This window comes from Oncorhynchus kisutch, unplaced genomic scaffold (assembly GCF_002021735.2).
Source record: "Oncorhynchus kisutch isolate 150728-3 unplaced genomic scaffold, Okis_V2 scaffold4000, whole genome shotgun sequence".
Classification (NCBI taxonomy): domain Eukaryota; kingdom Metazoa; phylum Chordata; class Actinopteri; order Salmoniformes; family Salmonidae; genus Oncorhynchus; species Oncorhynchus kisutch.
The window spans coordinates 50,130-67,562 of record NW_022265945.1 but is presented as its reverse complement, the minus strand read 5'-3'; the positions used below and the strand labels follow the sequence as shown (position 1 = coordinate 67,562).

The following is a 17,433-nucleotide window of genomic DNA, read 5'->3' as shown; positions in this document are numbered from 1 at the left end:
TTGAATCTTCTCAAAGGACGCATTCCACTCACCCTGAACCAATTGAAAAAATTAAGGAGACAAAAGACAGCGATCAAACTCTTTGCCAATAAAAGGGCCAGTCTTCAAAAGAAAAGACATAGTATACAACAGTCTGGGGGTTTTCTTCTACCTTTACTCAGTATAGCCGTGCCCTTCATCACCAGCCTTATTGCGGCCAGACGTGGGGGTTGAACACGTGGTGTGATGGCCACTAAAATGTACTTGGTGCCTCAACAAGAGTTGGATAGACTTAAAAAACAAATGCAGGGTCCTGAAGATATCAGACAAACAGCGGAAAATGATTTGGATACGGCCATGAAGGATGTTTTGAACCGAAAAGGATTGAACCCCTATGATAAGATTCAAAAATACACAAACCTAATGCAAAGGTATTTGACTCGGGTAAAGCAAGGGGAGAGAGAGACTAACCATTTAACCCTTTCCCTACCGGACCCTTTAACAGATGTCGAACCTAACGATAGCCATGCCCCTGTAAGGCCTGTACCGTCGATCTTACCTAGTGGAGATAATATGTCGGGTGAAGCTCAAATGCCATTTGAAGATAAAGTTATGCATGACCTACTGACACATGTGCCTTTACGTAACAGGAAGAATGTTAAATACATTATGAACAAGATAAAAGACTCAAAGGGGATAGCTGCTTGGAACGACTCTGGAGAGTTTATCCTTCAGGGCTCTGTGGTTAGGGGGTCCCATATGCAGGACTTGCTTAAAAGTACCACGGCTGCCCACAAGGTTGCTGATGACCGAAGGCCTCCCGGCTGGCGTCAGTTTCTTAAGGCCCTGGCAATCCTCAACATCCCCCTCTCCGGTGTACCCAACCATAAGCTTCGTCAACAGATTCAAGCTTTAAAACAAAAGCCTTCAACGAGATACAGCACCCCTAAAGATGCCCCAACGACACCGGCCCCATATGAAAGCGATGATGCTAACTCATTTACTCCCATGAACGTCTCAGGACCTTTTCCTAAACCCGATCTCTCGGCGTGGTTAGACTTTTGAAAATGACTTTTGAATGACTATGATTAAATTCAATACATTTTTTATTTGAAAAATAAGCAAGTTAACATTTGTGGCATTCTTGAAACATATGACGTGAGCATACGCCTTGATTACGCGTTCTTAAAGGACACACATTTGAACACTTTTGATATTTTCTAACAAAACAAGATACAAGGTTATCATTACTTCTTAAATCATCCTTATAAAGAGACATAACATCTTCAAAAGAAACTCCCCGGGCTCTTTGGCACAGGTAAAATACACAGTGGTGACCGCATGTAGTGGAAAGGTTATCTTGCACTTGTTTGATGTTGTAGTAGATCTTTGTACCGTTTAGGGTCAAAAAATCTTTAATAGATTTAGGGAAATGTGAAAAACCGGGGGGAAAGCCATAGGAATCAAAAAAAGTTGAGATTTTTCGTCCACCTTCCTGTTCTAATGTCATAGCTAGCCAATGTTCACCAGGCATGTGTTTAGGATGGGTATTGACAATAAACATTGCAGGCCTCTCAGACCATATCTCAATAGGTAATTCATCACAAGCCAACACTCCACAAAATTGTTTTCCAATCAAGCGGCTCATGAGACCGTCCAACTCTTGGGTATTCATGTCTTTGTTCAAAGGTCCTTAATAATAATCCACTAAGACCTGTCTTCGGGCATTCACTTCCAAGATTGAATCAGAGCATGCGTAAACAATCATGCTAACTGTACAGGCTAAAGGTGTACGGAAACGCATTTCCAGCCTGAGGTTACCTTGGGACACCACAGACAGATTTCCTGAGGTGTCATCATCAGGTGATAAATTGAAAGCATACAATGTGTAACCCTCTGCAAAATCATTTCTGTCAATAGGTAAAGAGAGATCTTTTAGATGTCGCCCTGTAGCCAGGAATAGATTGTAAAATTCTCGCACAGATATGTTGTTATTAAATTGTGGTTGGAAAGCCTTCGCCGGAACCTGACGTCCGTCCTGACAGAGCGCTACATACTCTGCATTGAAGTGCTGAAAATTAAAGGGTTTTTTATCTAAACTGCCCGTATTAGAGGCGTGATCAACCAGACCTATAACCACATATCTAGGTAAAGGGCCTAGAAATAGGTTTTCTTGACTGCAGATTCTACTGCCCACAGGTATGCTAAAGGTTTTCATGGTAATTCTTTGGAGAGGGTAAAGGGCATTTCCTTTCATCAAAGCATGTGAGTGACCCAGGCGCACGGCCGGAGATACAGATACTTTTTTAATAAAAAGGGTTGCCCCCAACACTTTCAAACTAAAATCCCCGTCTTGGGGAGACATCAGGCAAAAATCATCCTTGGCCCTGGTTAATTTTAATCTTAAATCAACCGAATTTAAGAGTAACCGTTCTTGAAAGAAAATGTCAGAGTGTATAGGGCCTAGCAAATGAAACTCTCGAGATTCGGCGCAGTAGCGAGCTCGTGCCGCTAGTCCTTTGTTTGCACCGGTGGAAGGGTCTGTCGATTCCATAGAGGCTCCTGCAGTATCCTTGCTAAACAGCCCGGCGCTAAATTGGGTTTTGAGAGTGTCTTCGGAGTAGTTTAGTAAACACTCCATGATGGCTCTATAAGGGTATGTAGCGCTGCTTTGACTGATTAGGCGTTCACCCAAAGTCACATCAACTTGGGAGAAAATGGTGGCCAAGGGGTAATTAATGAGACTCACTTTGGCATCGTCTGCAATATTAGACCCATCTCTTTTGGTCACTTTTAGACGTAAATGCACCAAGGTGTTGTTGAGGTCCAGATAGTTGTCACCATGGCCTGGTATGAAAAATTCGATAGGCCCGTTATCGGTAATAGCAGAGAGAGGGGCTATCTCCACATAACTGGATCTATCTATTGAATGCTGCGTTAACGGTGCCGTGAAAAGATCAAGTTCTGTCTTTATAGCTTCAGAGGACATTCGATGTAAAAGAGCCATGTCACTTATTCTTTTAGAAAATACTTCCTAGTATTCTTTTAGCCTGTTTTGGTACAGACCTCCTCACTTTACCCCGTCTTTGACTTACTGAGGTTCTTTTAACAGTTAACCGCCGCTTTTTAGGTGCCGGTCTACGCCTTAAACCAGGGGGTCTCTTTTTTGGCCTTCGAGACAATATCATAAGCCCCGAGCCTTCTTGATGCTCCACCTCTGGTGACGCCCTTTGGGTCATAGCATTGGCTACAACCTCACTTACTATATTTTTAGCCGCTGATTTTAAATGTGGTTTGGCTATGCTGAAGCCTCTCTTCATAAACGGTAAAACCATCCTGAAGAGGTTACGGAATATACCGCCTATCCCCGAACCATACATTGTCGGCGCTCCATGATATCCTGGTAGTCCATTACCCACTTGATCCACATAGTATGAAACATAACGGTTAGGGTCGAGCTGATGGTGCTCCATAACACTTTTATTTGTATTATGTTTATAAATATAATACAGCTATTATATATGTAGAGAGGTTTTGGTGGGTCTAAAGTGGAGTTTTACAATCGTTTTACCATAAGTAAATTCAATGTTTTCGTTCTGATCCGTTTTAAGCTCAACCAGAATGTTTTCAATATAGTTCTTGCTGACATGTACGTAGTGCGGCTTGTCATAATTGACAGTGACGATGTCCCCATCCTTGCCGTCTATATGAACTGTTCGCAGGAGGGGCACACAGCTGTCTCCGACCCTTTGATAGGTTATGATGTCGGTATAGACAAATATGTTGTAAAAGCCTGCATGTATATCCGCAGGGAATGGGAATAATTTATCGTTCACATACGTCCATTTATTGGGACCCATCCCCAACATGTAGGATAAATTACCGCTGGTCTTTATACCTCCGTTAGCAGGCCCTGAGATTTGTATCCTTTTATGGATTGGATTGTAGAATAGGAATATTTCCATCTTGTTCAGGGTTAGGTGTTCATTCAACTCTGAGACGATCCTGTCGACGGTTCTATAGAAACCTTTTTTAAGCTTAATAAGTTTCGCAGGTTCCGAGAACCTTTTGCAATAAAAATCACGGTCCTTAGCTTTGATATTATACCAACTATGGGGGTATGTAATCTCGCTGAGACCTACTTCCCAAGCCTCTGATAACTCTATAGGCTTTGGAAAATTGGTTGTATATTTCGAACTCTGATTATTACGATATATCTGTGCCGACGCATTACTGGGGAGAGTCAGGTAGAAGCCGCTGTGTTCCATGATGCCCAACTGTGTACACGCGAATGATGCGCTAGTTATCATGACTAGGGGTTTAAATTAACCCCCGTTGCCTCCACCACATCCTGCTCCAATACCCAACTGTTGAACTTTTGAGGCCAGTTTTTCCAGCGGACCAGTAACCATTTTTTACCCTTTTCTCTCTTCTGATCTAGAATCTCCTCCACGTGAAAGACTTTGTCTTTACCCAACTGGACCTTCTGTAATTCCTTCTCATAAAAAGATCCCTCTATAAGATCCCCGTCATAATCTTTTAATTTGTAGACCGGCGGAATGCGTGGCAGACATTCGGTAACGGTAAACAACTCCGAGCTAAAGCCTTGTTCGTATTTTTTGTCGAAAACACCCCTCAACTTTGATATACGCACCAAGTCACCCACTAGGAATTTAAAAGTCATTTTTTTCTTACGGCGAAGTGGGAACAAACCATACATATTTTTAAAGACTTGAAAAGAGTTTTCCGAAGAGACCTCCGAGGGCTTCATACGTATAGTCTTATGGTAGCTGTGGTTGTACCCGTTTACTAAATCCTGAACTATGTCTGTATATCGGTTGGTGTTGTGAGCTGTAAAATAGCGCCACATCCGCTCTTTCAAAGTCCTATTAAAGCGTTCCACAACCGAAGCTTTCAAATCAGAGCCTGTAGCAAAATGTACTATATTATACTTATTCATTAGCTTCTGAAATGTTTTATTAAAAAATTCTTTTCCGCCATCCGTCTGCACTTTCTTGGGGGCGCCTCCTGCCTTCAAGATCGATTCAAAGGCCCTGGTCACCTCTGCCCCGCTCTTATTTTTTAACACCCTTACATAGGCTAATTTAGAGAAAATATCTATAACCGTTAGCATGTAGCGATTTCCATCATTTTTATCGGCAAGGGACTGCATGTCACATAGATCCGCCTGAAATTGGGATAATGGATGCGTAGAAAAAACTCTATTTCTTGGAAAATGTTTTCTTACAGGTTTATGTAGAGTGTAGGCATCTTGCTCTGATAACCATTCATTCACTTTAGCATCGCTTAACAGACTACCTGTTTCTTCGACTATAGCTCTCTGTAAACGCTCTTTACCCCCATAAGACCCGGGGTTAGAGGGATTATAATATATGTTTTTCAACAGCTGCTCAGCCATCCTTCTTGCCTCTCTGAGGTACAATAACTGTAATGAGCCACTTTCATATAACGACAACATTTCAGTTTGTGAATTTTTATTTTAAGAATGCAACAATTATTACGTATACAGACAATTCAGGATTTGTTGCAAGATACAAGTCCCCGTTTTCTCAACAATCACAGCATGCAACACCCTGTATATATTGTTTAGATTTACAGGTTTGTTTCGCTGAATTTTTAAAACACACACGTCTGATATATAAGTATATAAACAACAAATATGATACACATTCACATTAAAGGGTGGTTCAAACAAATAATGTAAAATCTTAGCCAAAGTTATTTCTAGTTCTTCAGAATCCTCAACAAGCCTTGATACCATATGTGACCATTGTAAACTCTCGCCCGTATGTCGGACATGTTTCATGATTTGCTCCATTTTTAACACACGCTCTACAATAACCCCTGTATTGTGGGTTGTGTAGAACTTTACATTGTTCACTTTATTTTCAATAATCTGATGCATAACATTTGTAAGGTCTCTCAAAAGAAAAAATGTATTTATTCGCTCAAACATCGTAGACACATAGTTACCCATAGCTCTAAATAAACAAAATGTCACTCGGTCTCTTGGGATTTATTGAGCCAGAAAAGCATCACATCAGCCACCACAGCTTCCCTGTATTTGTTGTCGTCCACCAGGGTGTGTCGGATTTCTTTGAGTTTCTCATGGATGAAGATGGCCTCCTTCAGTTCATGTAGGAAGGCTTCGGTTACCCCGTAAACTCTAGGGATAGACGGCGCAATACCCATAGACTCCAGGGCGATGACCAGCGCTGGTATAAAACGGCAGGACCACAGTCTTTTCACCAGCTCCTCAAAATGATTGAAAAAGTAGTATCTAGGAGGGTCGTAGAGGCAAGGATGACGACGCTGGCTGGGATGATTGATCTCACAGCCGATGCATTTTTCTCGTATATATTCGCCAATCACCACGTTTAAAAGTGTAGCTACAGAGGCCTTGATTGTATCCACAAAAATAGTACTGGCCACCCCATCAAACACATCCTCAGGCTGGGTAAATGTCGGGGGTGTCACGGGTCTTGCCAGGGGTGCGTAGAGTGTAGGGCTTCGTGGCATAGAGTCTTTAGTGTCGGGCCCCCATGACGTAGTGGCTTCCTCGTAGATGGTCTGGAGATCCATGGTGTATGCTGAAATGAAGAACTGGCTGCTTTTTTTCTTTTTATTGTAGAACAAGGCCATTGGGTATCTGGGGGGCGGGGTTAAAGCATCCGCTTACTTAGTTTTCTTCTGACGCTGTATCTTCTTGAGGCTCTTTTGCATCGTAATCTTTACGATTCGTATATATTATGCACTTCTTTAAATGAACAAGGCTCTGACGCTGTTGGCTCTGTACAAAGAGAGCATCCAACGGTTGCAACATTTTCAATTCCAGTACATCCCAACTCTTAAAAGGAATAAGCAGACGCAGTCGGGTATCCCCAGTCAGGCCACCACCCCTAAGGTTGTGGTTTCGGATTGCCTCGGTGCCGATATAGAACTCCACGCTGCCGCACGGTCGGCCATTCTTTCTTTGTATTTTCACCCTGTGAAATATTTGTCCTGAGGAGTCCGGGGTACCTTCCCAACGGGTCTCGTGGCCCGTGAACACACTATACCCCTTGGTGATAAGGCTCAGTTCAGGACACACAACCTTGCGAAAAACCGACCAGTCTTCAACACCATATTCCAAGCCTACAGTCTGGTCTGTATATTCTTCTCCTTTATCTACCGTATAGAGGGTCACTCTACAGGCCAGGTAATCAAACCGATACCCCCACTGCTGGCCATTAGACATCAACACTTGATCTGTCAGAGCATTTGCTGGCGGTATTTGGGTTCTATACACATTTAAAAAACGTTTTTTTGGCGCATCATATATTGCTGGTTGATACTTTGCCCTTGCTCTATGGGCAACCCGAGGGCCTGCTTCAGTTGTTACCGTCATCACTTGTTTGGTACCGATCCCAAATTCCATGGTTATTCTTAAGATCTTGTGCACTCTTAAACAGGTATTGTTCAGGCGCTTTATAAGGGGCATTAACCAACCCAAACCGTGAGAAACAGTAACAGGTTGACCTGACACATGGTCACTTACTCAACCCTGGGCATGCACCCTTCTACATGACATAGGGTCATAAATCATTACATAGGGTCATAAATCAGGCTTGGGTCATCAATCATTAACGGCCTGTCAAATGGACCCTTACTCACCCCATAGCCCCCACCTAACCAGGCTTGCCTATCAGGCTTGGGTCATCAATCATTAACGGCCTGTCAAATGGACCCTTACTCACCCCATAGCCCCCACCTAACCAGGCTTGCCTGACCAGAAGACATGCACACGTCATCACTACATAGGGTTCACATAGCGTTCACATAGGTTCACATAGGGTCATCAATCAAAATTTTGACACGTGACATCTACTTTAATCTCTCTCTTATAGGACACAGCTATCTAGGATTAACTTTAATGCAGGGTTTATTAAACACAAAGAACACCATCACTTCTATTGTTCTCTGCTTGTAAACAAGCAACTTCCTGTCTGGAGAATGTTTCCTAATATGTTTCCAGTATTCAGACTCCCCTTGACTTTTTCCACATTTTGTTACGTTACAGCCGTATTCTAAAATGTATTAAATAAAAATACACAAAATACCCCATAATGACAAAGGAAAAAAGGTTTTTTAGACATTTTGGCAAATGTATTAAAACAGAAATACCTTATTTACATAAGTATTCAGACCCTTTGCTATGAGACTCGAAATTGAGCTCAGGTGCATCCTGTTTCCATGGATAATCTTTGAGGTATTTCTACAACTTGATTGTAGTCCATCTGTGGTAAATTAAATTGATTGGACAATATTAGGAAAGGCACACACCTGTCTATATAAGGTCCCACAATTGACAATGCATGTCATAGCAAAAACCAAGCCATGAGGTCGAATGAATTGTCCGTAGTGCTCCGGAGACAGGATTGTGTCCAGGGTACAGATCTGGGGAAGGGTATCAAAATATACCTGCAGCATTGAAAATCGCCAAGAACACATTGACCACCATCATTCTTAAATGGAAGAAGTTTGGAACCACCAAGACTCTTCCTATAGCTGGCCGCCCGTCCAAACTGAGCAGTCTGGGGAGAAGGGCCTTGGTCAGGGAGGTGACCAAGAACCTGATGGTCACTCTGACAGAGCTCCAGTTTCTCTACTCAATACTGCCCCTGCTGCCATAAGAAGTTAAGGGTCTGAATACTTATACAAATGTGATAGTTTTTGAAATGTTTAATACATTTGGAAAAATGTCTGTAAACCTGATTTACTTTATGATTATGGGGTATTGCGTGTAGATTGAGTTAAAAAAAAAAATCTATATTTTAGTATAATTTCAGTATAAGGCTGTAACGTAACAGAATGTGCAAAAAGTAAATGGGTCTGAATACTTTCCAAATGTACTGTATGTCAGTAAGGATACAGTATCTGAGTAGCACCTGAAATAATGTATACAACTAGTTTCCTTTGCTTTCAATGCTGTCACTTTATTGAGGGGTGTATTGGCCTAACCCTAAGCCTAACCCTGAATATACAATCTAATGTGATTCAACAGAACAGGACATTGGAGACACCACTGAAATACAGCAACACTATACCTTACTGTTACACATCACAATAAAAGTCACATTCAAACAGATAGACACAGACAGTACAGTACTTTAGTTTACAGGACATTCAACAACATGTCCACATCTCATCTGACTCTGGGCTTTAGATCATTAGGGGCTAGTTCCCCGGACACAGATTACGCCTCGTCCTGGACTAAAAAGCATGCTCAATGGAGAATCAGGACCAGGCTTAATCTGTGTCCAGTAAACCGGCCCCCAATGATCATGTTTACAGCTCCTTGTTCTCACTCACAAAAAAATAAAAAAATACTATAGTATACTATGGTATAAATATTGTAGTATTCAATGTAGTGTTTAGTATACGTATGTATGTGCTGTAGTATAGTGTAGTATGTACAGCTAACTAATAGTATACATTTTGTAGTAAAATAAACTGTAGTATAAACTATAGTAATTAATGTAGTGTTTTGCGGACTGTAGTATACTGTAGTATTTGCTGTAGTGTTTTGGAGAACATCACTGTAGTATTTATTATAGTGTTTTAGTTTTATTATCTTTGTGGAGGATATCACCTTCAGGAAACCAATTGGAGAAATAGTAAAATAGCATATTTCCCATAACCTGTAGGTAGGTAGGTAGGACTGGGGTCTGACCGGCTAGTTCAGAGCTTCTGCTCTATTCTATAACCTGGTACACAATATATGGTATATACACTATATATACAAAGTATGAGGACACCCCTTCAAATTGGTGGATTCAGCTATTTCAGCCACATCCAGCTGAAATAATCAATTTAATAAGAAATATTATATAAATGTCCTAAAGCTAAAACATACAAAAATAACACATTATCTGATAAAATTGCATTAAAAAAGGGGCACAAGACAGGAATGTCCCCTCTCCAACCTCCTGTTTGCAATAGACAGGAATGTCCCCTCTCCAACCTCCTGTTTGCAATAGACAGGAATGTCCCCTCTCCAACCTCCTGTTTGCAATAGACAGGAATGTCCCCTCTCCAACCTCCTGTTTGCAATAGACAGGAATGTCCCCTCTCCAACCTCCCGTTTGCAATAGACAGGAATGTCCCCTCTCCAACCTCCTGTTTGCAATAGCAATTGAAACGCTTGCAGAAAGAAATATACAGAACCCAAATGTAACAGGTATCAGTATTGGTGAACATGAATATAAACTAAACTTATTTGCAAATGATCTCCTGATATGGCTGACCAATATCGAAAACTCAGAATGCTCAAAAATCTCATGATATAATTATCGTGGGGAAAAATGATGGTAATAAGAAAAATATTAACTCACGATCTACAGCAATCCTTTATGTGGACCACAAAACAATATGAAATACTTGGGATGCTTAACAAGTGACAACAAATATATAAAGTTAACATTATTCCATTACTCAACAATATGAAAGCAGATCTAATTAAATGGAAACAATCTTCCCATAAATCTCACAGGCAGAATAAACCTCTTCAGAATGGCATAGATGTTAAATGGGCAAATAAAAGGAAAGTTTTACATCTTCAAGTCTGAGGGTGGTTTTAACCTTCCTGAGTCTGACTGTGGTTTTAACCTTCCTGAGACTGGGGGTGGTTTTAACCTTCCTGAGTCTGAGGGGGGTTTTAACCTTGTATTGTACTGACTCGCCACCAAAGGCTTTTACTTGCGACATAAAGTTAAATGCACTAAAGCGGAACAATGTGTACATATTGAAGATACACATGCTCATCCCCAGAATTTTTCCACTTGTCTATTTTCAAAGGATAAAGCTAAGAATATTAACAACTTAATAGTTAAAGGGGAATTTCACCCTGGGGGAATCTGGGTTTGGTTTCATAATGTCTGAGGCATTTCTAGGACAGTGAGATGTGTTTCACACATAATAGCCCAGGAGGAAAGCAGGGCAGGGCGTTGCGCGCTGATCGATACACCCTATGACGGCTTCAGGTGTATTGATGGGGGCGAGATCTAAAAATAAATGAAGTCCTGCTTAGTGGCATTTCACGATGGCTCTATGTTATATTGATTGCAATTCACATTTTTGTGGGTGTAGATATGGTTGTCCTTGTTCCATAGAGTCTTTCAGCGATGTTCCTATCGGTGGATTCATTGCTAAATATACAAGCAGACACATTTTTTTCTGTCTCTGAAAGAATGCAACTTGTGTTGGGCCCAACATCAATGCCCAACATCACTAATGCTCTTGTGGCTGAATGGAAGTAAATTCTCGCAGCAATGTTCCAACATCTCATGGAAAGCCTTCCCAGAAGAGTGGAGGCTGTTATAGCAGCAATGTTCCAACATCTCATGGAAAGCCTTCCCAGAAGAGTGGAGGCTGTTAAAGCAGCAATGTTCCAACATCTCATGGAAAGCCTTCCCAGAAGAGTGGAGGCTGTTATAGCAGCAATGTTCCAACATCTCATGGAAAGCCTTCCCAGAAGAGTGGAGGCTGTTAAAGCAGCAATGTTCCAACATCTAGTGGAAAGCCTTCCCAGAATTGTGGAGGCTGTTATAGCAGCAAAGGGGGGACCAACTCCATATTAATGCCCATGATTTAGTAATGAGATGTTCGACGAGCAGGTGTCCACATACTTTTGGTCATATAGTGTACTTGGCATGTCGTTTTCAACTTGTGGGTGGCACAAATTGGAATATGGGGAGGGGAATGGGCAGGGTATATGCAAATTAAATACTGTATTATTTACTATAGTTAAAAAAGGTAAACACACAATGGTCTCTGCCAATAAAACACACTGACAGCCACAGCCCCTAGAAGACAAACAGGGAAAGAGATCAAGACATCATTCTATTGCTACTAGCTCGGTACTGTGTCTTGACAGGGTTACCGGACCAGGGACAAATCAAAGTTTAGTTTGTCATATGGACGTCATACAGCCAAGTGTACAATGAAATGCTTAAATAATGTCGCCCTTTGGCAAGCGTCTGGGAGTTAAGATGGAAGGGCAAGGTGGACTCTGACCTCACTGGGCAAAAACTGGGTCCATCAATGTGGTTTCCATGTAATTTCAACACAAAAAAATAAATTTGATAGGTTTGAATAAATGTGGAAAACAAATCAACTTGAGAGCATTTCCTCATAGTTTCACCTAACCTTTTAGCCTAAATCACATGACATGGTGAATTTGTTTCTTGATTTCACGTTGAATTTACATTTACAACGTAAACAAATGTAAATCAAAACAAGATGTTGAACTGACATCTGTGCCCAGTAGGATAGACAGGGTTAGAGGTTAGGGGTTAGGGGTTAGGGTTATTAGGGTCATAGGTTTTAGGTACACTTGCTCATGCACATCAGCAGCTCCATGCGCAGTGCAATGCGGGTGTGCCAACCCAGAGGGAGGAGCCTAACATAGCGGGCCACAATAGGAGGACGCAGCAGGTTCTGAACGGACGACGAGCGGTCCGAGTTCCCATAGAACACCTGCGGGAACAGAGACACGACATTGGCCAGTCGATAACATGCCCATCTGACATCAACCAATCAGCTGACTAACAGCCTATAGAATATAGAGAAGGATGTACAAGCGAGATGGCCTGAATCCCAAATGGCACCCTATGTAGTGCACCACTTTTCCAGAGCCCATAGAGCTCTGGTCAAAACTACTCCATTAGATAGGAAATAGAGTGCCATTTAGAACACAGAGCCTAAGAGGAACTGACAATTGTCCCCTTGTGATTTAGTAGTATTACTAGTAGCATAATCCAGAATGCCCAGCCTGCATACTGACCCTGTTGTTGGTCCTACTGCATACTGACCCTGTTGTTGGTCCTACTGCACACTGACCCTGTTGTTGGTCCTACTGCACACTGACCCTGTTATTAGTCCTACTGCATAATGACCCTGTTTGTTGGTCCTACTGCATACTGACCCTGTTGTTGGTCCTACTGCACACTGACCCTGTTGTTGGTCCTACTGCATACTGACCCTGTTGTTGGTCCCAATTTATACTGACTCTGTTGTTGGTCCTAATTTATACTGACCCTGTTGTTGGTGCTACTGTATACTGACCCTGTTGCTGGTCCTACTGCATACTGACCCTGTTGTTGGTCCTACTGTATACTGACCCTGTTGTTGGTCCTACTGTATACTGACCCTGTTGTTGGTCCTACTGTATACACGCTCTGTTGTTGGTCCTACTGTATACTTACCCTGTTGTTGGTCCTAATTTATACTGACCCTGTTGTTGGTCCTACTGTATACTGGCCCTGTTGTTGGTCCTACTCTATATTGACCCTGTTGTTGCCAGTCTGGTCCTAGTGTATACTGACCCTGTTGTTGGTCCTACTGTATACTGACCCGGTTGTTGGTCCTACTCTATACTGACCCTGTTGTTGCCAGTCTGGTCCTTGTAGTAGATCCAGTTTAGGTTCTGATCGGTGCGGTACTGGACACTGTACTTAGTCAGCCACTCATCAGCATCACAGCGACCCTGGGTCAGGATACCTGAGACCACACCCACATCCTGCAGGTCAATCTGGATCCACTGGCTGTTGTCCTGGAACTTAGACAGCCATGCACACCTGGAAAGGAGGGGGAACATACATGTTAAAATTAGGGCTGTCGAAGTTAACGCTGTTCATTTATTTTGATTTTTTTTTTCACATCTCCATTTTTCACCCAAAAGTTTCAAAAGTCTGTTTCCGCACGGACCCCTTTGAGCATAAAACACAATGCTATCTGTTTGCTCTTTGCAGCTAGCAGCTGAAGACCCAGCTGGCACAAAACGTTTTCGTTACTTTCTACAACATTGTATTAGGTTGTATGATAGAACCCTCAAACTAAACTCTGGTCCTCTTATCTAGTTCCACTGCATTTCTTCATTGTTCCCCTTTAATCAGGGACTGATTTAGACCTGGTACATCAGGTGGGTGAAATTCATTATCAGGTAGAACAGAGTACCAGCAGGCTCTGGAACCCATAGTGTAAAAGTTGAATATCCCTGCGATAGATAAAGCATTGTGTCAACAATTGTCTCAACGATTTTCATTTAGGGAAACTCAACGTTTGAATTACAGTTTACAATATTTCTCACAAAATGTTTACTTCAACGTTCTGCAACATTGTAATTAGATTTCAGTTTCAGTTCCATGTGTCAAACTATTTTTTCAGTGTTAAAACCAGGTAAATCTGGAGAGTCCCTGCTGATTACGGACCCATTAGTTTAATAAATTGTGAAAACATAATAATAACAAAGCTCATATGTAATAGAATGGCAAAATCATTAAGACTTGATACATACAGTATCATTCAAACAGGGTTTATTAAAAATAGGCACTTACAAACAAATACAATAACATATTTTAGTTTAATATCAATATGCAAAAAACAAAATATATAGATTGATCAATAATGGCTATTCATGCCGGAAAGACTTATGACCGTCATGAATGGTGTTTTCTATTTGGAAGCTTTCAACTTTCCAGCTGAAATAATATATTTAATAAAAAATATTATATACAGTTGAAGTTGGAAGTTAACATACACCTTAGCCAAATACATTTAAACTCAGTTTCACAATTCCTGACATTTAGTCCTACAATGAAAATCCTTTCTTAGGTCAGTTAGGATCACCACTTTATTTCAAGAATGTGAAATGTCAGGATAATAGTAGAGATAATTATTTATTTCAGATTTAATTTCTTTCATCACATTCCCAGTGGGTCAGAAGTTTACATGCACTCAATTAGTATTTAGTAGCATTACCTTTATATTGTTTAACTTGTGTCAAACGTATTGGGTAGCCTTCCACAATAAATTGGGTGAATTTTGGCCCATTCCTTCTGACAGAGCTGGTGTAACTGAGTCAGGTTTGTAGGACTCCTTGCTCGCACACATTTTTTCAGTTCTGCCCACAAATGTTCTATAGGATTGAGGTCAGGGCTTTGTGATGGCCACTCCAATACCTTGACTTTGTTGTCCTTAAGCCATTTTGCCACAACTTTGGGTAATTGTTCATTTGGAAGACCCATTTGAAACTAAGCTTTAACTTCCTTGAGATGTTGCTTCAATATATCCACATCATTTTCCTGCCACATGATGCCATCTATTTTGTGAAGTGCACCAGTTCCTCCTGCAGCAAAGCACCCCCACAACATGATGCTGCCACCCCCGTGCTCCACGGTTGGGATGGTGTCTTCGGCTTGCAAGCATCCCCCTTTTTCCTCCAAACATAACAATGGTCATTATGGCCAAACAGTTCTATTTTTGTTTCATCAGACCAGAGGACATTTCTCCAAAAAGTATGATCTTTGTCCCCATGTGCAGTTGCAAACCGTAGTCTGGCTTTCTTATGGTGGTTTTGGAGCAGTGGCTTCTTCCTTGCTGAGCGCCCTTTCAGGTTATGTCGATATAGGACTTGTTTTACTGTGCATATAGATACTTTTGTACCTGTTGCTTCCAGCATCTTCACAAGGTCCTTTGCTGTTGTTCTGGGATTGATTTGCACTTTTTGCACCAAAGTACGTTCATCTCTAGGAGACAGAACGCGTCTCCTTCCTGAGCGGTATGATGGCTGCGTGGTCCCATGGTGTTTATACTTGCGTACTACTGTTTGTAAAGATGAACGTGGTACCTTCAGGCATTTGGAAATTGCTCCCAAGGATGAACCAGACTTGTGGAGGTCTACAATGTTTCTTCTGAGGTCTTGGCTGATTTCTTTTGATTTTCCCATGATCTCAAGCAAAGAGGCACTTAGTTTGAAGGTAGGCCTTGAAATACATCCACAGGTACACCCCCAATTGAATCAGAAGCTTCTAAAGCCATGACATAATTTTCTGGAGTTTTCCAAGCTGTTTAAAGGCACAGTCAACTTAGTGTATGTCAAATTCTGACTCACTGGAATTGTGATACAGTGAATTATAAGTGAAAATATCTGTCTGTAAACAATTGTTGGAACAATTACTTGTGTCATGAACAAAGTAGATGTCCTAACCGACCTGCCAAACTGTAGTTTGTTAACAAGAAATTTGTGGAGTGGTTGAAAAATGAGTTTTAATGACTCCAACCTAAGTGTATGTAAACTTCCAACTTCAACTGTAGAGAACAACGTGCTTGACGTGCTACGACTTCAACTATACATGTCCTAAAGCTAAAATATACACAAATAATATATTATCTAAAAAAAGGGGCACAAGACAGGGATGTTCCCTCTCCCCCTCCTGTTTGCACTAGCAATTGAACCGCCTGCAGAAATAATTAGACAGTACCCAAACGTAACAGGTTTTAGTAAACATGATGCCACATCTTCTCCTGCTCCTCCCTTCCGGCATTTGATGTCGCCGGTTAACTAACCACCGGTCCTGGCAACCATCATTATGCACACCTAGCAGCAATCATTACGCGCACCTTTGCTTCATCATGAGGCACACCTGGACTCCATTACCTCACATATTCCCCAGGCAGTATTGTTTCTGTGTTTCATGTCAAGAAGCTACTCCTATGTTGTATTAAACTTATCACCTGCACCTGCTTCTCGACTCCCAGCGTCTACGTTACAGAGTACTGCCTCAACAAATGGAAGCAACAGGAAATCAGAACATCTCCCAGACGGTCGACGAGCAGAGATACCTACTTCGTCAACACCACGACCAGCTGGTGCAACTGGGGACGGCTATGGAAGAGGTTCTTTGCAGTGCTCAATGTCTCAAACATACCCAAGAGGCGTTGCCTTCAGCAGAGGATAGTCTACCACCAGTCGATCCAGAGAGCCAGCACACCAGCCCATTCAGCAACCCACTCAGGTCAGCGATTCCCGTTTGTCCCTCCTTGATAAATATGACGGCCACACGCTTCCCAGCGGCTGAGTGAAGCAGAAGGAAACAGCTTGGGCTCTGTCTCTATTGTGGTCAAGGAGGGCACCAACTCTAGCAGTGTTCGATACGTCCCAACTCGGGATCCAGGAGAGCAAGAGGGTGTGAGTAACCCTCTTCATCACTTTCTGCCAAACCCTTTTTGGTGTCGATCACACTAGTTGACTGTCCCTCATGTACTGTATCTACAGCGTTAGTGGATTCCGGTGTCACGGGGAACTTTATAGACCAGACCCTTGCCTCCTCTCTTAACATCACCTCAAAAACCAGCTCACAATAACATCCTCAACCTCCCTTGGCTTCAACACCATAACTCCACCATCTCATGGTCAAGGATTAAAATCATGGACTAACCACCCGAATGCTGGAGGACCTGTTTTCCTGTCCTCTGTGGTTCCACGTCGGTTGAGAGTCCTGTGGTTTCCCTTCAGCCCAACATCCCAGAGGTATACCAGGACCTGTCCGGACCTCTGGGAGTCTCTATGGGGGTGCCACAGGGTTCAATTCTCTAGCCGACACTTTTCTCTGT

General features: G+C 42.0%; 1 protein-coding gene across 1 annotated transcript in view; it reads right to left on the bottom strand.

Annotated features, from left to right (window-relative positions):
* Positions 1-8,954: 8,954 nt before the first annotated feature.
* LOC109876419 (retinoschisin-like) overlaps positions 8,955-17,433 on the bottom strand; it is a 40,589-nt gene continuing 32,110 nt past the window's right edge. The window contains exons 3-4 of the mRNA XM_031821625.1: positions 13,421-13,616; positions 8,955-12,516 (exon numbers count right to left, since the gene is read on the bottom strand). Of these exons, the coding sequence (XP_031677485.1) occupies positions 12,364-12,516; positions 13,421-13,616 (349 nt within the window). The 3' untranslated portion in view covers positions 8,955-12,363. The remainder of the gene's footprint in view (positions 12,517-13,420; positions 13,617-17,433) is intronic.